The sequence below is a fragment of the Drosophila miranda genome (assembly GCF_003369915.1).
Source record: "Drosophila miranda strain MSH22 chromosome Y unlocalized genomic scaffold, D.miranda_PacBio2.1 Contig_Y7_pilon, whole genome shotgun sequence".
In the NCBI taxonomy this organism is placed as follows: Eukaryota; Metazoa; Arthropoda; class Insecta; order Diptera; family Drosophilidae; genus Drosophila; species Drosophila miranda.
In genome coordinates, this window is record NW_022881652.1 from 257511 (window position 1) to 282305 (window position 24795).

At 46.7% G+C, this 24795-nt stretch overlaps 1 protein-coding gene, 3 long non-coding RNA genes and 1 pseudogene across 7 annotated transcripts; 1 reads left to right on the forward strand and 4 right to left on the reverse strand.

The window, feature by feature from the left end:
* The first annotated feature begins 4945 nt into the window (after positions 1–4945).
* LOC117195168 lies at positions 4946–5560 on the forward strand. Its single transcript, XR_004474971.1, has 2 exons — positions 4946–5042; positions 5137–5560. It is a non-coding gene; the product is annotated as an uncharacterized LOC117195168 (long non-coding RNA).
* A 2723-nt stretch (positions 5561–8283) lies between these two features.
* Positions 8284–10142, reverse strand: LOC117195169. Of its 2 annotated transcripts, XR_004474973.1 has the most exons (8): positions 9836–10142; positions 9632–9761; positions 9433–9562; positions 9234–9363; positions 9035–9164; positions 8823–8959; positions 8612–8749; positions 8284–8550 (listed from the first exon to the last, which is right to left on the reverse strand). It is a non-coding gene; the product is annotated as an uncharacterized LOC117195169 (long non-coding RNA). The 2 variants fall into 2 exon arrangements; XR_004474972.1 differs by lacking the exon at positions 9836–10142 and having other exon boundaries at positions 9632–9820.
* Positions 10143–13197: 3055 nt separating this feature from the next.
* LOC117195171 lies at positions 13198–14805 on the reverse strand. 3 transcript variants are annotated; one of them, XR_004474975.1, is made up of 8 exons: positions 14735–14805; positions 14531–14660; positions 14332–14461; positions 14133–14262; positions 13934–14063; positions 13707–13858; positions 13511–13648; positions 13198–13449 (listed from the first exon to the last, which is right to left on the reverse strand). It is a non-coding gene; the product is annotated as an uncharacterized LOC117195171 (long non-coding RNA). The 3 variants fall into 3 exon arrangements; XR_004474974.1 differs by having other exon boundaries at positions 13722–13858; positions 14735–14804; XR_004474976.1 differs by having other exon boundaries at positions 13507–13648; positions 13722–13858; positions 14735–14804.
* Positions 14806–17799: 2994 nt separating this feature from the next.
* On the reverse strand, positions 17800–18356 carry LOC117195187. The gene is made up of 2 exons (XM_033399828.1): positions 18271–18356; positions 17800–18186 (listed from the first exon to the last, which is right to left on the reverse strand). The coding sequence occupies exons 1-2, from the start codon at positions 18318–18320 to the stop codon at positions 17835–17837; spliced, it is 402 nt and encodes a 133-aa protein (XP_033255719.1). The 5' UTR covers positions 18321–18356; the 3' UTR covers positions 17800–17834.
* A 37-nt stretch (positions 18357–18393) lies between these two features.
* On the reverse strand, positions 18394–20351 carry LOC117195186 (annotated as a pseudogene).
* Positions 20352–24795: the final 4444 nt, after the last annotated feature.

A 24795-nucleotide genomic window follows, 5' to 3' on the forward strand; every position in this document is an offset into this window, starting at 1 on the left:
CCCAGGGCAAGAGGAGTCAGACGAAAGTGATGGGGAGATAGCAGCGTTCAACTTAGTCTGTTGGAACTGCCGTGGTAATGGTCATCGCTACCAGGATTGCGTAGCAGAGCGAGTAGTTTTTTGCTATGGGTGTGGCCAGCCTGACACTTACAAGCCGTCGTGCCAAAAATGCCAAGCAACAAAAAACACCCAAGTGCGTGCACCCTTGAAAAGTGCACGCAGACCATCAGCGTCCAAAGCGACGAACACCGAGTAGCGATAGAAGCTGCTACGCAATTCCCAATCCCAATAGTAAACAATAATTTAACCATAGTTAATAAGAAAATAACACAGGAAGAAAAAGGGGATAGGGAGTCTAAACGGAAGGCACGAGCTAAAGTACGTCGGGAAGAATTTGTCAGAAATCTAAGGTTAGAGAAAAAAGCTCTGGTATCGTCAATAATATCAGAAGATCTCAGGCCATATGCAGAGGTCACATTATTAGACAGAAAGCTTGTTGGATTAATGGATACAGGGGCATCTATTAGTTGCATTGGTGGAGATTTGGCCAGCGAGCTGCTTGAAAGCCAATTTCAATTTAAGCCCATGACATCCACAGTTCGGACAGCGGGTGGGCAGTCTCAGAGAGTGGTGGGGAAGCTTAAAGCGGAAGTGGGCTATAAAGGTGTTACCAGGTCTGTTACCCCATACATCGTTCCAACCCTAACGCAGCCTCTGTATCTGGGCATTAACTTTTGGACCGAATTTGGCTTATTGCCAGCCGATTTGTATCCACAAGGAAGTGCTAATGACACGGTGAACCATTGCGATGAGGTGTGGAAGCCAGAAAACCAACGTCCTTTATCGGAGGTGCAACGAGAACAACTGAATAGAACCATTCAGTGTCTTCCGTCTTTCGCGGATAATGGTTTAGGAAAAACCACGTTGTTGTCCCATGTAATAGATGTAGGGGAGGCAAAGCCCACAAAACAACGACACTATGCAGTGTCCCCAGCTATCGAGAAATTAATGTATGAGGAGTTGGATCGCATGTTAGCGCTAGGTGTCATCGAAGAATCCAACAGTGCGTGGTCTTGTCCGGTAGTACTCGTCCGGAAGCCGGAGAAGGTTCGTCTTTGTATAGACAGCCGCAAGGTGAACGAGGTGACTCGGAAGGACGCGTATCCCATGCCGCTCATAGATGGGATCTTAAGCCGGTTACCAAAGGCAGAATACATAACTAGCCTCGACCTGAAAGATGCCTACTGGCAAATACCGCTAGAAGAAGGTTCTAGGGATAAAACAGCATTCACAGTGCCTGGACGGCCGCTTTACCAGTTTAAAGTTATGCCGTTTGGGCTTACCAATGCGCCGTCTACTATGTTCAAACTTATGGACCGCATTATTCCAGCCAATCTTCGAAACGAAGTGTTTATATACTTGGATGACCTGCTTATAGTGTCAGACACCTTTGAAAGGCATCTGAGTGTGTTAAAAGTAGTAGCAGAGAAGCTGTCTGCAGCGGGGCTTACAATTAATATACAGAAGAGCAAGTTCTGTGTGCCTGAGGTCCGCTATCTGGGGCATGTAGTGGGTCACGGTATTATAGGCATGGACTTGGACAAAATAGAGGCCATTAAGGAATATCCTGCTCCGATGCGGTGAAACAGTTGCGTCGATTCTTGGGTATGACGGGATGGTACCACAAATTTATAAAGAATTTTGCGGCTATTGCGGCGCCTCTGACGGACGCCCTGAAGCAGAAACGCCAGTTCATTTGGTCCGAAGAAGCAGAAGCTGCATTCACAGCTCTGAAGAACTCAATGTGTGAAGCTCCCGTCTTACACACACCGAATTTTGAAAAGCCTTTCTTTATCCACTGCGACGCTAGTCACTCAGGAGTAGGAGGTACTGATGCAGATAAACGAAGAGGGCGATGAAGTACCAATTGCGTTTATGTCACGAAAATTGAATAAGTGCCGACGTGCTTACTCGGTGACGGAAAAGGAATGCTTAGCTGCCATTCTGAGCATCAAGAAATTTCGCGCTTATGTAGAGGGACATCAATTTACGGTGATAACCGACCATGCCTCCTTGAAGTGGCTGATGTCCCAATCAGATCTGAGTAGCAGACTGGCCAGATGGGCTTTGAAGCTTCAGGGGTATTCCTTTAATATTAGCCACCGAAAAGGGTCTCGAAACATCGTTCCAGACGCCTTGTCTCGGGTCTTTTCCCCAGATTTGTCAGAGATCGAACCAGAAGAAAGGATCGATTTGGAGTCGGAGCACTTTAGTTCGACGGATTACGTTTCCCTTAGGGCTAAAGTAGCGAGTAGTCAGGCTCAGATGCCAGATGTAAAGGTGGTAGGCAGGCATATATATCGTCGCACCGAGCACGCAACAGGCGAAAGGGTAGCGGATGAACTCTGTTGGAAAATTTGGATTCCCAAGGGGCTCATAGATTCGGTCCTGAAAATGGCCCATGAGCACGCCCTATCTGCACACGGAGACATAAATAAAACGCTCGAAAAGGTTCGGCGCTACTATTATTGGCCGACGTTGTTAAAAGATGTCAAAGAGTTCGTAAACCGGTGTGAAATTTGTAAGTGTACTAAGCATCCAAATAGACCTTTAAGACCGCCACTAGCAAAAACGGGGGAAACAGAACGGTTCTTCCAGAAGCTCTACGTAGATTTTCTGGGACCGTTTCCTAGAAGTCGTAGTGGGAATGTCGGGATATTTGTGGTGTTAGATCATTTTTCCAAATTTCCGTTTATTAAACCCGTAAGAAAACGGACAACGGCGTCCAATTTAAGTCCCATGCATTCAACTCCTTGCTTCAGAAGTATGGCATAGAGCACGCTTACACCGCCGTTTACGCTCCGCAGGCTAACGCGTCCGAGCGAGTTAACAGATCTATCTTGGCAGCAATCAAAGCCTACATAAATACTGACCAAGGTAACTGGGATGAGCAGCAAAGGAGAGTAGCATGTGCGTTAAGATCGGCTGTGCACAGTGCCGTAAAGGCGAGTCCATACCAGTTGGCGTTTGGGCAACAGATGATCACGAATGGTACCACGTATCAGTTGTTGAGGCAGCTAGAGATGTTAGAAGATCGTTGGGTGCATTTTTCTAGGGACGACTCATTTGACCTGATGCGTGGCACGGCAATGAGGGCTCAGCACGAACGAAATGAAAATACGTATAACCTTCGAAGTAAGGAGGTATCATTCAGAGTGGGACAGGAGGTTTACCGTCGAAATTTCCCGCAAAGTAATTTCGTGAAAGGATTTAATGCCAAGTTGGCTCCCGTTTTTGTGAAGTCCCGGGTAAGGCGACAGTTGGGTCAAGCCTTTTACGAGCTAGAGGATCTGCAAGGACGTCTGATCGGCAAATTCCATGCCAAAGATATCAAACAGTAGCACCATGGTTAAAAATCGCTCTAAGTGGGAATCACCCTTTTGGTCCTTCTTCCCCAAAGTGTGATTTTGGTAGGCGGGATTTGAAGTGGTTTGAAAGAGTAACGTATAAAAAAAAGGTATAAATACTGGGATCCACAAAAGGGAACATTTGGAAAAGTACCAAGAAGGGATATTGGTCTCCCTATGTTACTCAACTTTGCCGCCTTAATTCAAGTTAAAAGGTAAACGAAGGAGAGCGGTTTTTTTTTTTTTTTTTTTTTTTGAGTTGAAACTTGTAAAATAATTACGGCGTCAATTTGAAAATGGAGGATTCTCAAGTTTAACGCTGTACTGGGGGGTCTCAGACTGTGCAGATCTAGCCTCGGTCTCTTGGAAGAAAAACTGTTGGCGAAGACAGACGTGCTATTTTTGTCCAGTCCAAGTATAAAGAAAAAAAAAAGAGGAATAAAAACCGGAAAAAGATCTTAACAGCTGAATACAGCAAAAAGAAAGAAATATTGTGCGTTTATAAAGTAAAAGTGTGTTAAGTGCCAATCTCAATTGGTATGTATTTCAGCGTCGCTAATATACACCACATACACTCGTGGCGTAGGGTAGTGCTTTTTATACCCGATACTCAAAATGAGTATTGGGGTATATTAGATTTGTGGTAAAAGTGGATGTGTGTAACGTCCAGAAGGAATCGTTTCCGACCCCATAAAGTATATATATTCTTGATCAGCATCAATAGCCGAGTCGATTGAGCCCTGTCTGTCTGTCCGTCCGACCGTCCGTCCGTCCCCTTCAGCGCCTAGTGCTCAAAGACTATAAGAGCTAGAGCAACGATGTTTTGGATCCAGACTTCTGTGATATGTCACTGCTACAAATATATTTCAAAATTTTGCCCCGCCCACTTCCGAAAATCTGGGGCATCCACAAATCTCAGAGACTATTAAGGCTAGAGTAACCAAATTTGGTATCCGCACTTCTGTTAGATCTCACTATAAAACGTTTATCTCAGAATTTCGCCCCACCCCCTTCCGCCCCCACAAAAGACGAAAATCTGTTGCATCCACAATATTGCACATTCGAGAAAACTAAAAACGCAGAATCATAGATAATGACCATATCTATCAGATTGCTGAATCTGGATCAGATCGAATCATTTTTGTAGCCAAAAGCAAGAAGTCAATTTTCAGTGGCTACGCAGCGCCCGACGTCACGCTCAGACTGATTTTCTGTCTCTCTCGCACGCACTCTTTGTCGTGTGGTTCAATATTAGCGGCGTCTGCCGGAGGAGAGCCATACTGACTTAGTATCGGGTATAACTGTAGAGTTGCGGAGTTGCAACTCACAACGTTCCCCCTCGTTTTTATATCCATCAGTGTAACCGCTGATTCCTATTTTTATGCTATTGTGTCATTAGTGTAATTAGCTTAGTAAATTTCTTTTGGTTGTGTTTTTAAATTCTGTTCGGAAGAAATAGCAAGTGGAATGTGTGACAGGGTGAAAGTGAACAACGGTTAAACGGCAGAGGAGAGCGTGAGTTTTTTTTTTGTAAAAGTATTTCTCCATCTTTCGTTTTAGGAACGTTGCCGCAGTCCATGGAAGCGCTTTCATCGCTGTTTCAACGCATTTATTAAAACAAATCAAAGGAAGGCCGTAAGTGATCCCAAAACATAAAGATAAAATATTGGAGTTTGTTTGTTATGAGCAACTATTTATTGCATGACCGGAAAAAAAAAGCCTCACGTAGTCAGGGGCTTCGTCGCTTAAGAGAGGCTGTGCGCTCTCCCTTATGCCCTGCTGGCAACCATAAGCGCTTACGCCGCGCATAAGAACCAGCCCTCTTAAGAACAAGGCACAAAAGGGAAGATGCGAGGCTGGTCGCTCTGACGTTCTTTTATGCTTTCTACTTGCGGTTGCTTTCGCTAATGCACTTGAATAACTGACCTGCCATAACGATCGCGGCGCACAGTTTTTACATTCCCTTTTGCATATTTATTTATTATTATTATCTATTTGCCTAACATAAAAGCTGGAGATATGTACCCTTCCTTTCTTTCAATTTGTAAGTTAAATTTCAATCTAAAGTGTATTATTAAGAGTTAATCATTTATTAGTTTACTAGTGCGATGCATGTGCTATTGCTCAATATGAAATATAGGATTTAACATGAATCGGGGCTAGAGTTCTATATGCGGGGACCATGCTGGGCAAAGGAGGGTAATGGGGTTGGATAGGAGGCTGTAAGAGCCTTCTTTATGGGATCACCGGATGAACCGGGAGCGGTGATCATGGTAGGGTGGGCATGAGTGGTCACAACAACACCGTGGCACGACTTGTATGTGTGTATGTGTCCGTGTGTGTGTAGTTAGGTGTATTTGCTCTTGTACATATTTGTGTCGATACTTCGCTTGCACGTGAAATTTTGATGAACGTTACTGTGTCAGTATTATGATTGTTGGAGTAGAGCTGTGTCCCGTCCGTTCTGGGAAATAAAAAAAAAACGCCCCCATTTCTTGCCGATGAGACGGAAGCCGGAACAAGCACGTGCCCGGACGGGAGACGAACCATCACCTGCTCAGCCTTCCGTGAAGGTTTGGTAATATCCAATATGCTACATATGTTTGTGCTGTGTGTATTGGCTGCTCTGTTGTCGGAGGATGGGATGGGAAGGGGAAAGTTTGCCTGCTCCCGTTTAACCGCCCGGATACTTTAAACTTCCGGATCTTACGATCCGGGCGCGAGACGCTCCGAAGAGTCGACCGCATAGCATCATGTGGGCGATTGTATTGGCATTGTTGGGGCATTTGGCTGAGTGGCGAAGCTTGGCAGTGTGGATTTTGATCCTGCTCAACTGCTATGGGTATGTATTGAAGTTTAAAATGGGTGGGGGTGAAAAGGGGAATGGCTGGGCGTAATTGCCGAAGTTGGCGACCGATAACACACTAGCATTGAGAAATGCAATTTGAATTGGCTTTTTGGTGTGTTATCGGCGCGTTATTTTCCTAATTGGCGTGGTATTTTTTGGGTCATTAATGGCCTTGCCAGTTGTCAGGTATTGGGGAATGGGTGATAGTTGGGAAGGAAGAAGAAGAAAGAAAGGTAATTATGCTAAAATAAATAACTAAAATTAATTAAATTACATTACAGCTAAGGACAATCTATCTACAATTACTACAAATAAGGACTACAAAACTACAGAGATATATACAAGGTAAAACAAACAATAATTACGATACATTTACACAACAATAAACATACTTAAATATCATTTATTTTTAACAGGAGGACAACTACAACAAAGCACCGGCCGGCATGGCAAACGCAATGCAGAACATTGCGCCGCATACCGGCCGGCTCCGTTGTCCCCCTGTGCAGGATTAGTGGCACCACCTGAGATCTTTAGTGGCGATGGCTGGACTTGGAGATGGCGTGCATCGTGGGCTAAGGTGTTCATTGGCGAGCGGCTCCGGTCCGGCCGCCCACGTTGCATCTGTCGTTGGTTGGTGTTGGCTGCTGCACTCGAGTGGCACTGGTCCGGCCACCCAACTGCATTGTCGTTGTGCTGGCGTTGACATCGAAATGTGATGCCAACGATTTGTGTAATTGGCCGCATCCAAGTGGCGAACTGGTCCGGCCACCAGGATACGTTGTCGATTTTAATTGTTGGCCGCATCCGAGTGGCTGCTGGTCCGGCCACCCAGGATGCGCTGTCAGTTGGAAACCATTAACTCACATAACCACGAAAAATGAAAAATGACCTGGCCTCCTCGGCCACGTTCGTCTTCGGATTGTTGGTGTAATTTTGAGTGGCTACTGGTCCGGCCACCCAGTTGAGGAGGTGTTTATTTTGGCGTTTGATTTTTAATTTGTGTTTATTTGCAGGTGCCTGTCGTCGATTTGGATGTTGTTGCTGGCTACCCTTGTCTGGTTTCTGTTGGCATAGGAGACGTTTGCAGGCGAGGCAGCTTCTTGTTGGTCAGCTCTGTCTGGTGATTGGCAGGTAAGTGTGGATTTTGTGTGTTTTGGCAGTTTTTCGTGTTGGCGTGAATTGACTGTTTTTCTTTGTGTTTTAGTGGCTGGCCTCTGGACTTTTGTTGGAGTTGACGGTGGTAGTGCTGCTGATGAGGCCTCCAAATTTCGCCCATTATGCCTCGAGAGAGTTGCAGGAGTGGCGAGGCAGCTGCTGGAGGGGCAGATCTGTCGGTTTAATAGCAGGTGAGTATGTTTGTTGGTCATTTGCAGATTGTTGTTAATTGTGTTTAATTTTTGTCCGTCGCATTCGAAGTCGCCACTGGATTGTCCATTTAGGAACCTACGTAGGTCATCGTAAGGCTCTTCGTCGGTCCATTGGCTGTCGTCGTCCATGTCCATATCCGGCTCAGTGTCCGATATAGCTACTGCTGTTTCTGTATTGGCTGCTGGTTGTGATGGCGGCGGGTGTGTAGGTGCTGTTGCCTGTAGTCGTCGTCCTTCCCAGCAACAGCAGCCCCATATCCACGCCCCCAAGCAGCAGCAGCCATCTCAAAAGAAGCGGCCACAACACCAACCCCAACTGCAACAGCAGCATTCAAGCGGCCGACAGGGGGCCAAACCAGCAGCACCAACACCAACACCAGCTGCAGCAGCAACGCCCAACACCCGCAGGCCCTTGTATAGCCGACACAATTTGGGTCGGCAGCACCAGCAGCAGCACCAGCATCGCGGCCATCATTCCCAGCCACAGGCCAAGGGGCGCCAGACACCGAGAAATCCCCAACATCAGCAGCAGCCAGCCGTCCAATGCGATGGCAAGTGTGTGGAAATGCTAAAAGAGTACGCCGTTAAAATTGAAAATTTAGAGAAAAGACTGCAAGAACTTACCACACTAATTACAAACCTGACTGAAGCGAAGGGCAGTGGCTCAGCAGTGGCCAATCCTCCAACACAGACACCAGCAGCAGCACCAACACATCCAAGACCCGCCGCCAATACACAACCTGACGCCGCAGCCGTATCGGAGGACTCTGATATGGACTGCGAAGCACTCAGCGACGATGGCGACGACATGTGGACGGACCACGATTCATTTGACGACGAGATAGCGGAGGAGATCATGGACGCCTACGGTAGCTTCTACTCTGACGTCTTTTGATGAGCCCAAAAGTCGGTCCTGAGGCAGCCACTAAAAACAGATGGAAAACATTAACTCACATAACCACGAAAAATGACCAATACGTACTCACCTGACACGCCATCGACAGAGCTGCCCCACCAGCAGATGCCACGACAAATAGACCAAACTTTTGCTGCTAATTTGACGACATTCTTAGAATATATTGACGACTCTCCTGACAATTCACCGCCCAGGTCCAGAGCAACCACTGAAATAAAACAAAATGACGTCAATTCGCATACCAACAAAATATGGACAAAACTCACAATAATCACACGTACCTGCCACGCCTCCGACAGATCTACCCCTCCAGCAGCTGCCCCGTCATCAACACCACACATTTGATGCCAATTGGACGACATTTTAGGGTTTATTGACGACGCTCCTGACAATCCACCGCACAGGTCCAGAGCAGCCACTGTAAACAAACCAAAAATGACGTCAATACACACATCAACACAAAATGGTACAAACACACACAAAACATACGTACCTGCCACGCCTCCGATAGAGCTGCCTCTCCAGCAGTTGCCACACCAAATTCACCATCCAATTCCTGCCAAATGGGCGAAATTTGAAGGCCCTATCGCCGTCGCCAACAACATCCAGTCCACAGGCTGCCGCTAAAAGGAGAAAAACATCAATACACACTTCAACACAAAATGGTCCAAACACACACAAAACATACGTACCTGCCACGCCTCCGATAGAGCTGCCTCTCCAGCAGTTGCCACACCAAATTCACCATCCAATTCCTGCCAAATGGGCGAAATTTGAAGGCCCTATCGCCGTCGCCAACAACATCCAGTCCACAGGCTGCCGCTAAAAGGAGAAAAACATCAATACACACTTCAACACAAAATGGTCCAAACACACACAAAACATACGTACCTGCCACGCCTCCGATAGAGCTGCCTCTCCAGCAGTTGCCACACCAAATTCACCATCCAATTCCTGCCAAATGGGCGAAATTTGAAGGCCCTATCGCCGTCGCCAACAACATCCAGTCCACAGGCTGCCGCTAAAAGGAGAAAAACATCAATACACACTTCAACACAAAATGGTCCAAACACACACAAAACATACGTACCTGCCACGCCTCCGATAGAGCTGCCTCTCCAGCAGTTGCCACACCAAATTCACCATCCACTTTCTGCCAAATGGGCGAAATTTGAAGGCCCTATCGCCGTCGCCAACAACATCCAGTCCACAGGCTGCCGCTAAAAGAAGAAAAACATCAATTCAATTCACGCATCAACACAAAATAGCCAATACTTCTACTAATCACACTTACCTGACAGTACACTCACAGATCAGCCTCTCCAGTACCTGCCTCGCCACCAACCGCAACATTGTGTTGCAAGTTGGGCCCAATTTGGACGCCTCTCCGATTACGCTGCCGTCAACCGATGGCCGTGACGTCACGCCATCATCATCATTGTTTGTTATGAGCAACTATTTATTGCATGACCGGAAAAAAAAAACCTCACGTAGTCAGGGGCTTCGTCGCTTAAGAGAGGCTGTGCGCTCTCCCTTATGCCCTGCTGGCAACCATAAGCGCTTACGCCGCGCATAAGAACCAGCCCTCTTAAGAACAAGGCACAAAAGGGAAAATGCGAGGCTGGTCGCTCTGACGTTCTTTTATGCTTTCTACTTGCGGTTGCTTTCGCTAATGCACTTGAATAACTGACCTGCCATAACGATCGCGGCGCACAGTTTTTACATTCCCTTTTGCATATTTATTTATTATTATTATCTATTTGCCTAACATAAAAGCTGGAGATATGTACCCTTCCTTTCTTTCAATTTGTAAGTTAAATTTCAATCTAAAGTGTATTATTAAGAGTTAATCATTTATTAGTTTACTAGTGCGATGCATGTGCTATTGCTCAATATGAAATATAGGATTTAACATGAATCGGGGCTAGAGTTCTATATGCGGGGACCATGCTGGGCAAAGGAGGGTAATGGGGTTGGATAGGAGGCTGTAAGAGCCTTCTTTATGGGATCACCGGATGAACCGGGAGCGGTGATCATGGTAGGGTGGGCATGAGTGGTCACAACAACACCGTGGCACGACTTGTATGTGTGTATGTGTCCGTGTGTGTGTAGTTAGGTGTATTTGCTCTTGTACATATTTGTGTCGATACTTCGCTTGCACGTGAAATTTTAATGAACGTTACTGTGTCAGTATTATGATTGTTGGAGTAGAGCTGTGTCCCGTCCGTTCTGGGAAATAAAAAAAAAACCCCCCCATTTCTTGCCGATGAGACGAAAGCCGGAACAAGCACGTGCCCGGACGGGAGACGAACCATCACCTGCTCAGCCTTCCGTGAAGGTTTGGTAATATCCAATATGCTACATATGTTTGTGCTGTGTGTATTGGCTGCTCTGTTGTCGGGGGATGGGATGGGAAGGGGAAAGTTTGCCTGCTCCCGTTTAACCGCCCGGATACTTTAAACTTCCGGATCTTACGATCCGGGCGCGAGACGCTCCGAAGAGTCGACCGCATAGCATCATGTGGGCGATTGTATTGGCATTGTTGGGGCATTTGGCTGAGTGGCGAAGCTTGGCAGTGTGGATTTTGATCCTGCTCAACTGCTATGGGTATGTATTGAAGTTTAAAATGGGTGGGGGTGAAAAGGGGAATGGCTGGGCGTAATTGCCGAAGTTGGCGACCGATAACACACTAGCATTGAGAAATGCAATTTGAATTGGCTTTTTGGTGTGTTATCGGCGCGTTATTTTCCTAATTGGCGTGGTATTTTTTGGGTCATTAATGGCCTTGCCAGTTGTCAGGTATTGGGGAATGGGTGATAGTTGGGAAGGAAGAAGAAGAAAGAAAGGTAATTATGCTAAAATAAATAACTAAAATTAATTAAATTACATTACAGCTAAGGACAATCTATCTACAATTACTACAAATAAGGACTACAAAACTACAGAGATATATACAAGGTAAAACAAACAATAATTACGATACATTTACACAACAATAAACATACTTAAATATCATTTATTTTTAACAGGAGGACAACTACAACAAAGCACCGGCCGGCATGGCAAACGCAATGCAGAACATTGCGCCGCATACCGGCCGGCTCCGTTGTCCCCCTGTGCAGGATTAGTGGCACCACCTGAGATCTTTAGTGGCGATGGCTGGACTTGGAGATGGCGTGCATCGTGGGCTAAGGTGTTCATTGGCGAGCGGCTCCGGTCCGGCCGCCCACGTTGCATCTGTCGTTGGTTGGTGTTGGCTGCTGCACTCGAGTGGCACTGGTCCGGCCACCCAACTGCATTGTCGTTGTGCTGGCGTTGACATCGAAATGTGATGCCAACGATTTGTGTAATTGGCCGCATCCAAGTGGCGAACTGGTCCGGCCACCAGGATACGTTGTCGATTTTAATTGTTGGCCGCATCCGAGTGGCTGCTGGTCCGGCCACCCAGGATGCGCTGTCAGTTGGAAACCATTAACTCACATAACCACGAAAAATGAAAAATGACCTGGCCTCCTCGGCCACGTTCGTCTTCGGATTGTTGGTGTAATTTTGAGTGGCTACTGGTCCGGCCACCCAGTTGAGGAGGTGTTTATTTTGGCGTTTGATTTTTAATTTGTGTTTATTTGCAGGTGCCTGTCGTCGATTTGGATGTTGTTGCTGGCTACCCTTGTCTGGTTTCTGTTGGCATAGGAGACGTTTGCAGGCGAGGCAGCTTCTTGTTGGTCAGCTCTGTCTGGTGATTGGCAGGTAAGTGTGGATTTTGTGTGGTTTGGCAGTTTTTTGTGGTGGCGTGAATTGACTGATTTTCTTTGTGTTTTAGTGGCTGGCCTCTGGACTTTTGTTGGAGTTGACGGTGGTAGTGCTGCTGATGAGGCCTCCAAATTTCGCCCATTATGCCTCGAGAGAGTTGCAGGAGTGGCGAGGCAGCTGCTGGAGGGGCAGATCTGTCGGTTTAATAGCAGGTGAGTATGTTTGTTGGTCATTTGCAGATTGTTGTTAATTGTGTTTAATTTTTGTCCGTCGCATTCGAAGTCGCCACTGGATTGTCCATTTAGGAACCTACGTAGGTCATCGTAAGGCTCTTCGTCGGTCCATTGGCTGTCGTCGTCCATGTCCATATCCGGCTCAGTGTCCGATATAGCTACTGCTGTTTCTGTATTGGCTGCTGGTTGTGATGGCGGCGGGTGTGTAGGTGCTGTTGCCTGTAGTCGTCGTCCTTCCCAGCAACAGCAGCCCCATATCCACGCCCCCAAGCAGCAGCAGCCATCTCAAAAGAAGCGGCCACAACACCAACCCCAACTGCAACAGCAGCATTCAAGCGGCCGACAGGGGGCCAAACCAGCAGCACCAACACCAACACCAGCTGCAGCAGCAACGCCCAACACCCGCAGGCCCTTGTATAGCCGACACAATTTGGCTCGGCAGCACCAGCAGCAGCACCAGCATCGCGGCCATCATTCCCAGCCACAGGCCAAGGGGCGCCAGACACCGAGAAATCCCCAACATCAGCAGCAGCCAGCCGTCCAATGCGATGGCAAGTGTGTGGAAATGCTAAAAGAGTACGCCGTTAAAATTGAAAATTTAGAGAAAAGACGGCAAGAACTTACCACACTAATTACAACCCTGACTGAAGCAAAGGGCAGTGGCGCAGCAGTGGCCAATCCTCCAACACAGACACCAGCAGCAGCACCAACACATCCAAGACCCGCCGCCAATACACAACCTGACGCCGCAGCCGTATCGGAGGACTCTGATATGGACTGCGAAGCACTCAGCGACGATGGCGACGACATGTGGACGGACCACGATTCATTTGACGACGAGATAGCGGAGGAGATCATGGACGCCTACGGTAGCTTCTACTCTGACGTCTTTTGATGAGCCCAAAAGTCGGTCCTGAGGCAGCCACTAAAAACAGATGGAAAACATTAACTCACATAACCACGAAAAATGACCAATACGTACTCACCTGACACGCCATCGACAGAGCTGCCCCACCAGCAGATGCCACGACAAATAGACCAAACTTTTGCTGCTAATTTGACGACATTCTTAGAATATATTGACGACTCTCCTGACAATTCACCGCCCAGGTCCAGAGCAACCACTGAAATAAAACAAAATGACGTCAATTCGCATACCAACAAAATATGGACAAAACTCACAATAATCACACGTACCTGCCACGCCTCCGACAGATCTACCCCTCCAGCAGCTGCCCCGTCATCAACACCACACATTTGATGCCAATTGGACGACATTTTAGGGTTTATTGACGACGCTCCTGACAATCCACCGCACAGGTCCAGAGCAGCCACTGTAAACAAACCAAAAATGACGTCAATACACACATCAACACAAAATGGTACAAACACACACAAAACATACGTACCTGCCACGCCTCCGATAGAGCTGCCTCTCCAGCAGTTGCCACACCAAATTCACCATCCAATTCCTGCCAAATGGGCGAAATTTGAAGGCCCTATCGCCGTCGCCAACAACATCCAGTCCACAGGCTGCCGCTAAAAGGAGAAAAACATCAATACACACTTCAACACAAAATGGTCCAAACACACACAAAACATACGTACCTGCCACGCCTCCGATAGAGCTGCCTCTCCAGCAGTTGCCACACCAAATTCACCATCCAATTCCTGCCAAATGGGCGAAATTTGAAGGCCCTATCGCCGTCGCCAACAACATCCAGTCCACAGGCTGCCGCTAAAAGGAGAAAAACATCAATACACACTTCAACACAAAATGGTCCAAACACACACAAAACATACGTACCTGCCACGCCTCCGATAGAGCTGCCTCTCCAGCAGTTGCCACACCAAATTCACCATCCAATTCCTGCCAAATGGGCGAAATTTGAAGGCCCTATCGCCGTCGCCAACAACATCCAGTCCACAGGCTGCCGCTAAAAGGAGAAAAACATCAATACACACTTCAACACAAAATGGTCCAAACACACACAAAACATACGTACCTGCCACGCCTCCGATAGAGCTGCCTCTCCAGCAGTTGCCACACCAAATTCACCATCCACTTTCTGCCAAATGGGCGAAATTTGAAGGCCCTATCGCCGTCGCCAACAACATCCAGACCACAGGCTGCCGCTAAAAGAAGAAAAACATCAATTCAATTCACGCATCAACACAAAATAGCCAATACTTCTACTAATCACACTTACCTGACAGTACACTCACAGATCAGCCTCTCCAGTACCTGCCTCGCCACCAACCGCAACATTGTGTTGCAAGTTGGGCCCAATTTGGATGCCTCTCCACTTACGCTGCCGTCAACCGATGGCCGTGACGTCACGCCATCATCATCACAAAACAGCAGCAGCAATCCAACGACGAGGCCAGCCAATACAGACGACTCTGGCCAGCGCTCCATCTCCATCTACATCGACAGTGCATCCTGGGTGGCCGGACCAGCAGCCACTCGGATGCAGCCAATCCGCACTCATTTGCGGCCATTTCCACTGGTCAACGCACCCTGATTGGCCGGACCAGTGCCAATCCCCAGATCTCCAGGTAGAAGCAACGTGGGCGGCCGGACCAGAGTCGCGCCAGTCACCATTCACGCCAACTCCTGGATCCAGCCTCTGCCAATTCTGATGCCGCAGATGCGTGATCTGCTGCATCACACACACGTGCACATATAGCGCTGAGGCGGATGCGCCCTGTGCCATCCACACTGCTCCAGACGACGAAGATGATCCTCCAGTACCTGAAATAGAAAATAAATAGAATTAAATTAGTCTATAAATGTCATTAATGTTGCAATTTGTCGAATACTCATCTCTTTGTGACCACCTGTTTGTATATAATGTCAATTGCCCGCAAAAATTCAAAAGAACATTATTGTTGTAAGTTAAGCTTAAATGTAAATTGCCAATGTAAGGGTAATAAGAAAAAGCTGAAATAAATTCCGCCAGTAGCAAATCTGGCGGGCGAGTGTGCGCAACTTGGTCGTGCACTCGCATTAAATTACATTACAAAAAAAAAAATTAATAACAGAATTTAAGTCCACTCATACCTTTTCTCCAGTTTATGGCTCCATCGGCGAAAGCGCTTTCCTCGATGAATACCTAAAGCTGCTGTGGCGGAAGAACACTTAAATGGGCACAAGGTTGGGGGAAATCATATTTGCAGATCGGCGAGAGTCACGAGAAGCCACTACCGGAATCAAATCTAACTCTCTTCTAATTAACTCCGCACAGAAATCATAATTAATTACACATTTACAAACACGAATACAATTACTCCGTCAATCCGTTGCTTCCTCTTTTTATACCCGATACTCAAAATGAGTATTGGATTTGTGGTAAAAGTGGATGTGTGTAACGTCCAGAAGGAATCGTTTCCGACCCCATAAAGTATATATATTCTTGATCAGCATCAATAGTCGAGTCGATTGAGCCCTGTCTGTCTGTCCGTCTGTCTGTCCGTCCGTCCGTCCGTCCGTCCGTCCGTCCCCTTCAGCGCCTAGTGCTCAAAGACTATAAGAGCTAGAGCAACGATGTTTTGGATCCAGACTTCTGTGATATGTCACTGCTACAAAAATATTTCAAATTTCGCACCGCCCACTTCCGCCCCCACAAAGGACGAAAATCTGTGGCATCCACATTTTTAAGGATACGATAAAACCACAAACGCAGAATCGGTGAAGATGACCATATCTTCTACAGTGCAAAATCTGAACCAGATCGAATAATGATTATAGCCAGAATCAAGAAAACAATTTCATTCCTTCTCGCTCTGTCTCTCTCTAACACACAGGTTTCATGGTCGGTTTTGTCAATTGCAAAATATGAGTTCAAGGATCTCAGAACCTATAAGAGCCAGAGCAACCAAATTTGGTATCCACACTCCTGTGATATCGGACCTTGACCGTTTCGTGTCCAAATTTCGCCACACCCCCTTCCGCCCCCGCAAAGAACGAAAATCTGGGGCATCCACAAATCTCAGAGACTATTAAGGCTAGAGTAAACAAATTTGGTATCCGCACTTCTGTTAGATCTCACTATAAAACGTATATCTCAGAATTTCGCCCCACCCCTTTCCGCCCCCACAAAAAACGAAAATCTGTTGCATCCACAATATTGCACATTCGAGAAAACTAAAAACGCAGAATCATAGATAATGACCATATCTATCAGATTGCTGAATCTGGATCAGATCAGATAATTTTTATAGCCAAAAGGAACAAATCAATTTGCACTGGCTACGCAGCGCCCGACGTCACGCTCAGATTTTCTGTCTCTCTCGCACGCACTCTTTGTCGTGTCGTTTAATATTAGCGGCGTCTGCCGGAGGAGAGTTATACTGACTTAGTATCGGTGGAGTTGCGGTGTCCGCAGCAACTCACAACGTTCCCCCTCGTTTTTTCTATTCTCTTTCTCCCGACTGTTATCTATGTTTCCTTTCCACCTCCTGGGCGAAAGGGAACAGCACAAATTCTTTTCCCCTGCTTCTGCAGGTGAAAGGTACGCGAAAGCAAAGAAAAGGCCAAACGGCCAATCTCCGACGGTGCTAGATCGACACTTTCTCTCCGCCGATCTGCTCGCGACCAAGGGACGGGCCCTCCTTATCTGCCGCGTCGCGCTCGACTACTAAAGTGCCGACGCCAACGCCTCGGGAAGCTAGCCGCTTGGGGGGACCGAGCGCTCCTCAAATGTCTTCTCCCTCTGCTTCCACGCTCGCTTCTCCGATGGCTGAGCGCTTTCCTGACAATCCCAAAGGTTTAAACGCCACTTTGTTAGGCTTGCGGCTGCTGTTGTTTGCTGGCTGGCTTCCTTGGACGATCGAATCCGCACTGCTTAACTCGATTTACTAAGCGCCAAGACTACAAATGGGACAACTCTTTATTCTCCTTTAGCCCTTCTCTTCTCTTCCCGCAGCACTTACCCCAACCGGACTCAGCGCTATACGGCCTCTGACGACTGAAAAGCCCACTCGCCTTCAACCAAGAATCTCGCAGTCGAATCTTGGATTTAGATATTTAGATTCCCTAGAGTTTTTCTCTTCACTAAATTCTTGGTTTTTCCTTTTCGTCGGACCGATACGCAACCGACTCAATGGACTTTCACGAGGGAATAGCCGATAGGGGCGCCAACGTTCTGGCGGCAAATCCTCTAACAGGTCCCTGGATGCATTTTCAACAGAGATAGCCTGACGTTTTGACCTGTTACCGTCTTTTTGGTTTTCCCTTGACCTGTCGTTCGCCTGCCACTCTGAGAACTAGATGGCGCCACAAAAACTAAGCATTCCCTGCTACAAGCGCTACACCCCGTAGATGTTGTGCCGCTGCTGGCGAGGCTGTGCCGCAATCTGCTGCTGGCGGCGATTGCGTCCTCCACTGCTGCGGTGGCCAAACTCCCTATCATCGTAGCCGCCGCCGACGCCCCGCCCCATGATGCGCAGCTCCGGATCGGAATGGGCACGCCCCATGGAGGGACCGAACCCGGAGTCATTGCCCGATCGCTGTGTCATCTTCATGGATCGCCGGAACGAGGGTGGCGGCTGGGAGCGGGCATACCGCTGTCCCCTCACCGACCGCTGCCTGGAGCGGGCATTCCTCGGCCGCTTGGCCGTCCGCGTGCACACATAGCAGCAGATGCGCCAGTAGAGAAAACTATGAAAGAGAGAAGTGGTGTGGAGTGGAGTCATTAGCGGCGGAGTCACGCAGCTGTGGAGATGTCAGCGCGCAGAGGCTCACCGGAATGACGTGGCCATCACATCCCCAATGTTGGACAGGCAGATGAGCATCAGCGGGATGCCGACGATGGCATAGAAATCGTTGTCACCTTGCCCCAGTCGGATTTTAAGGTCTTTTAAGGCTTTATTTAGCTGTCACAAAGTTGAAAAGAGTAAACGTGTACATTTCCAAGGGCTGGAAACAAAAGTTTCACACCATATTTTGGGTGGCATCATTTTTTGGTCGTGGCTCACCCAATTCCTGGCTCAGATGCTGCTTGGAGGCCGCCTGCTGCTCCAAATAGAGACTCAGGCTGCCGCCAATCACCTCCAGATTGTCCTGCATGCGATCCTTGAACTGATGCAGGCACCTTCGCCGTTCGATGGTGCCATGAAGCTGCTCCGTTTCATTGGTGGCCAGATCTGCCACGGTCAGGATTTTGTGCGCCTGCGTCGTGAGCGTCTCCTCCGTTTTCATGTGCGAGGCCACCAGCTGTTTCTTCTCCTTGTAGCGGCGCTTGGTCTTCGTGAGGACCTTCTTTGTCAGCAGTAGACTCCCCTTGGTGTCGGTTAGGTGCTGCTCCGTTTTCTTCAGCTCCTGGGTCTTCTCCACGAGACTCAGGCTCACCTCGTTGAAGGTCTTCTCCTTCGACTGCAGCTCATCTTTGAGGGCCTTCAGCAGCAACATCTTCTCGTTGAGCTCTCGATTCTGCGAGTCCATTTTCATGGTCATCTCCCCGTAGGTCTCCTCCGCCAGATAGATGCCATTCTTGTCTCGCGCTGCGAGGTGATCTCGCTTCAGTTTGTCAATCTCCTCGGTATACTCCTTGAGGACCGTTTTCTTGGTTAGCTTCTGATTGACTTCTGGCTTATTCTGGATATTCTTCGCCCGATGCGCGTACTCCAGCGTGCTGAGTGTCTCGTCAATGTCCTTGTGCCCTGGCGAGATGGTGGCAATGATCGAGGTCTTTGTCCGGCCGCCCAGCGACTCCTGCAGCAGGCACGTCAGCTTCGATTTGCGGTACGGGACATGGGGGCCCGATCCACCAGAGCGGTAATCACACGGCCCAGCGTCAGGAGGCTCTGGTTGATTTTGACCGTCTCGCGCACGCGTATCCCCTTCTCGTTGCCCGCCTTGGAGACGTTCTCGCTGCCCGCCAGATCCACCAGATTGAGTTTTCCGATCTTCAGCATATCCTCGCCATCGATGCCGTTCTCACGAATGTGCACCACTATGGAGAAGACGGTGTGGCTGCGCGAGGACTGCGCGTTCATCAGGGTGGTCGCGGTCTTGCGTCGCTCCTTGCCCTTCTCCAGGAGCTTGTAGACATCGTCCTTGCTCTGGACAGTGATCTCCTCGAGGCCCTGGATGATCACCGAACCCTTCTTTGTGCTGTCGTCGAAGATGCGTGTCTTTGTGGAGTCATCGGTGGAGAGGAGGTCGCACAGCTCCTCGTTGTACAGCTCCAGTTAGGAGATGCGCATCGTAATCTCAACTTCCATCATGCGGAGTTCGTCGAAAAGGTGACTCAAGGCACGCGGTATGATGCCCACATCAGAGTCCTACGAAAGGGCCAAAAGCCAAAGACAAAAGGCAGGTAGAGCAGCAATTAAAGTTTGAACCGCCTCCCTCGTCCGATTCTAGGAATTAGAAAACCAGTTCCCCTCTACTCACATCTTCCCAAGAGGACTTCAACTCCGCGGTCTCATTCCCCACCATCGTGTGCGTCTTGCCAGTAGCCGTCTGTCCGTACGCGAACAGCGTGCAATTGTAGCCGCTTAGCACCTCTTCGATCAGGGGCGACACCACCACTTTATCGTCGGCGCATTGCTTGGACTCGGGGCCGAAGCTCCGATCAAACGTAAACTTCTTCGTCAACTTCGAGTCGAGGGTGTGGCGTGTGAGGATCTCGCGTGGATTGAGCACATCCACAACCTCTGCGGAGCGTATGCATCGCTCGCGTGCATTCAGCGGCCTGCAGGGATGGAAATCGTACTTATTGGGCGATCTACTACCCGTAGATGGGGCACTCACCTAACGCGCACATAGACCTGAATGTTTTGATTCGGTTTGCGTGCCTGCTGCTGCTGAAAAATCACTTTTTAGCGCGTAAAAATGATGCCACCCAAAATATGGTGTGAAACTTTTGTTTCCAGCACTTAGAAATGTACACGTTTACTCTTTTCAACTTTGTGACAGTTAAATAAAGCCTTAAAAGACCTTAAAATCCGACTGGGGCAAGGTGACAACGATTTCTATGCCATCGCCGGCATCCCGCTGATGCTCATCTGCCTGTCCAACATTGGGGATGTGATTTTTATACCCGATACTCAAAATGAGTATTGGGGTATATTAGATTTGTGGTAAAAGTGGATGTGTGTAACGTCCAGAAGAAATCGTTTCCGACCCCATAAAGTATATATATTCTTGATCAGCATCAATAGCCGAGTCGATTAAGCCCTGTCTGTCTGTCCGTCCGTCCGTCCGTCCGTCCGTCCGTCCTCTTCAGCGCCTATTGCTCAAAGACTATAAGAGCTAGAGCAACGATGTTTTTGATCCAGACATCTGTGAAATGTCACTGCTACAAAAATATTTCAAAACTTCGCCCCGCCCACTTCCGCCTCCACAAAGGACGAAAATCTGTGGCATCCACATTTTTAAGGATACGATAAAACCACAAATGCAGAATCGTAGAAGATGACTATATGTTCTAGAGTGTAAGATCTCAACCAGATCGTATAATTATTATAGCCAAAATCAAGAAAACAATTTCATTCTTTCTCGCTCTGTCTCTCTCTAACACACAGGTTTCATGGTCGGCTTTGCCAATTGCAAAATATGAGTTCAAGGATCTCAGAACCTATAAGAGCCAGAGCAACCAAATTTGGTATCCACACTCCTGTGATATCTGACCTTGACCGTTTCGTGTCCAAATTTCGCCACACCCCCTTCCGCCCCCGCAAAGGACGAAAATCTGGGGCATCCACAAATCTCAGAGACTATTAAGGCTAGAGTAACCAAATTTGGTATCCGCACTCCTGTTAGATCTCACTATAAAACGTATATCTCAGAATTTCGCCCCACCCCCTTCCACCCCCACAAAGAACGAAAATCTGTTGCATCCACAATATTGCACATTCGAGAAAACTAAAAACGCAGAATCATAGATAATGACCATATCTATCAGATTGCTGAATCTGGATCAGATGGGATCATTTTTGTAGCCAAAAGCAGGAAATCAATTTGCAGTGGCCACGCAGCGCCCGACGTCACGCTCAGACTGATTTTCTGTCTCTCTCGCACGCACTCTTTGTCGTGTGGTTCAATATTAGCGGCGTCTGCCGCAGGAGAGCCATACTGACTTAGTATCGGGTATAACTGTAGAGTTGCGGTGTACGCAGCAACTCACAACGTTCCCCCTCGTTTGATTTGTAAACTTGCTTCTGAGCCCGGCAAATCTTTGGCAATCGAAGATCAGGTGTTCGGCTTATTCAGTTACATTGCACGTTTCGCAGATATTTGAGTCAATTGCTATGATTCTGTGTAGGAAGACTTTGTCGTATGTGTGTCCCGTCATAAGTCTGTTAATGGTCTTGATGCTTTTAGCATTCCATTTAAGAGAAAAATTCCAGGGTTTACTGGGTATGTCTGGAAATATGTCTATGAGGCTGGATCCCTTCGTCCTACACTTCGTCCTGTAGTCCTCATTCCATTTGTATACTAAAAAGTTCCTAATTTCTCTTTGAGCCTCCTTGTAGCTGTATTTTATATTTATTGTAAACCCCTCACTTGTAGCAGCCTTTGCTGCTATGTCTTTTCGTTGATGGCCACACCCTTGTGACCAGGGACCCATAGAATGTCAAGTTTCTGAATGTCTGATTGGTTAATTATGTTGTGAATATCATTCTCTAGGTACGAGTCTGTATTCTTATTTTTAATTAAATTAATAGCTCCTAATCCATCACTTAAAATCAAAGCCTTTTTGTAATTATATTTAAGACATAGTTCGCAGGCCTTTTTAAGGCCTACGAGTTCGGCACCTACTGAGGATAATCTGTTTTCTATTTTGTACTTGTGAATATTTCCACTACGCCATTCTACTATTCCTATGCCACATGTACTTTCTGTAACTGAGGCATCTGTTGATAGAATGTTCCAGTCGTCCTTGTTCAGAATCTCATAAAATATAGTTTTTATTTCTTCATTCGAGTATTCTTCTTTACCCTTAGTTACAAATTTATCTAATACATGGATTTTGTTACATGTGTTAACACTATCACATTCTTGAGTGTTTACAAAGATGGAATTAAATTCTCTTAAAGTACGTGTGTAACTCGTATCCGCTTTTGAGCGTATTAGCTCGTCAAACATTGTTGGATTGAACCTTTTTTTTTTAAGCAGTTCTTTGGCTGTAAGCCATTTCGCCCTGAAAACAGGAGGCATTACACCAGCGAGGACAAAAATTTCGTGTTTGCTTGTGTCAGGTGGCACCCCAACACACCTTCTGAGTGATTTAGCTTGCGCTATTTCTATATCTTTACTTGCTCCAGATCCCATGTCTGAAAAACTTGTGATAGCATATTCTTGTTTTGTTCTAATAAAAGATTTGAAGATGTTGGTACTTGTTTTAGGTTTTAGACCAGATTTGATAGTAGTCGAAAGCTGTTGCATTTTTTTGTTTGTTCTTTAACCATTTTTACATGACTGACATTTGACATGTTTGCGCTAATCAGTCTGCCTAAAAAACTGATATCTTTTCGATTTGGTATAGGCACATTTCTAACAGAAATATTTACCGCTCTGACCTGTCTTTTTCCTACATTCATTGCTGCAGATTTGCTTGGATTGATGCTAAAACCGAGATCACCACATAGAAGGTTAAAGTCATTTAGTTTTTTATTAAGGTTTTCAACCGCTACAGTAAACTCTCTGTTGTGAGAGATTATAACGAAGTCATCTGCAAAGTGCATCATATGAGTATTTCTATCACAGATCTGATGTAGTCTTTTTGTGTATACATTAAAAAGGAGGGGCGACAGACAAGAGCCCTGTGGGATTCCTCCCTGAACTACCTGAACAGCTTCCCCTATTTTCAGTAGTCTCATAGACATAAAACTGATGATCCAGTCAATGTATGCTTTAGGAAAACACTCATTTTCCATTAGTCTTTTTAAGAATTTCAGGTTGACACAATTGTAGGCATTGTTGAGGTCAACAACCACAAGAGTAAGGTGTTCCTTGTTCTTTTTCTTTGCCGCTACCACATTGATGACATCATTTATGAACATCGCTGCAGACTTGTTTTTTTGGTATGCATAAGATCTGTAGCGTATAATCTTGTTTTCTTGTATATGCTTTTCCAGCCTGGCTTTCACCATGCCATTTACTGTCTTGGCTAGAACCGAAATGAGGATTATGGGTCGAAAATGTTTTAAGTCAGTCAGATCCATGTTTTTTTTCGGTATTGGTACAATTCTGATAGATCTCCATTCGACTGGAAAATCGCACATAGCCACTCGACGGTTGTAAAAATGTACAAGTTCTGTCCTTATACTAGTGTTAAGAGCACTCAGCATCTCGTATGTGATGTGATCTATTCCTCCTGCCGTTTTTCTGTTTCTGACTAACACAGCCTCTAACTCTTCCAAGGAAAAGAAAGGATTTTCATTGTTTCTTGGTACATTTCTTCGTCTACATCCTTTGCTTCTGAGGTTATTTGTTCGTAAAGGAATTCCAAGTATGGCCCAGCTTTGTCAGGGTCGAAAATTTCTGGGGTGTCCTCTTGACAGTTTTTTAGATTTCTGAGGAATCTCCAGGCTTCTCTCTTGAGTTCGATTTTACATTTAACTCTGTTAACTTCCTGGCATAGCTAGTTCTTTTGGCAATTTTAACAGATTTTTTCCATTTAACCTTGAGGTTAACAGCAGAACAATAATTTTGAAAGGAGGGTTCTGAAGCTGCCTTCTTCTGCGACTCTGCAAACTCCCTGAATAATTTGGCTAAATTCTCGTCCCACCATAATTTTGGACATTTGTTTTTGATTTCATAAGTAGCTGCTTTTATTTCCTGTTGGATGTTCTTCGCTAAATTATCCATATCTTTGTCGGCCTCAAACTGGCTTAGCTTTTTCAGTAGCCTGTTTTTGGCAAGGAAAGTTTTGAGTTTGTGTTGATATCCTGCTGTTTCAAAGGTTATTGGGTGATGGTGGCTGCCTCCTAGGTAAAACTATTCGCATTTCCAATTATCTATATGAATACCCTTTGTGAAAGCTAAATCGAGTACAGACCCTGATGTTGAGTCGATGTGTCTTCTGAATGTGAGACAGTGGTCATTTGCTAGACTGTAGCCAGCATTTGACATAGCTTGCATGAGAAAAGTTCCCTTTCCACTGTTGGTTCTGTCTCCAGAAAAGGTATGTCTTGCGTTAAAATCTCCTGCAATTATGACTTTTCCGAATGCATCTAAATATTCAAGGAGATTGTTAATCGCTTGCTTGAAGGATGCAAGAGACAACAAAGGTTCAAAATATACTGAGGTGATAAAAAA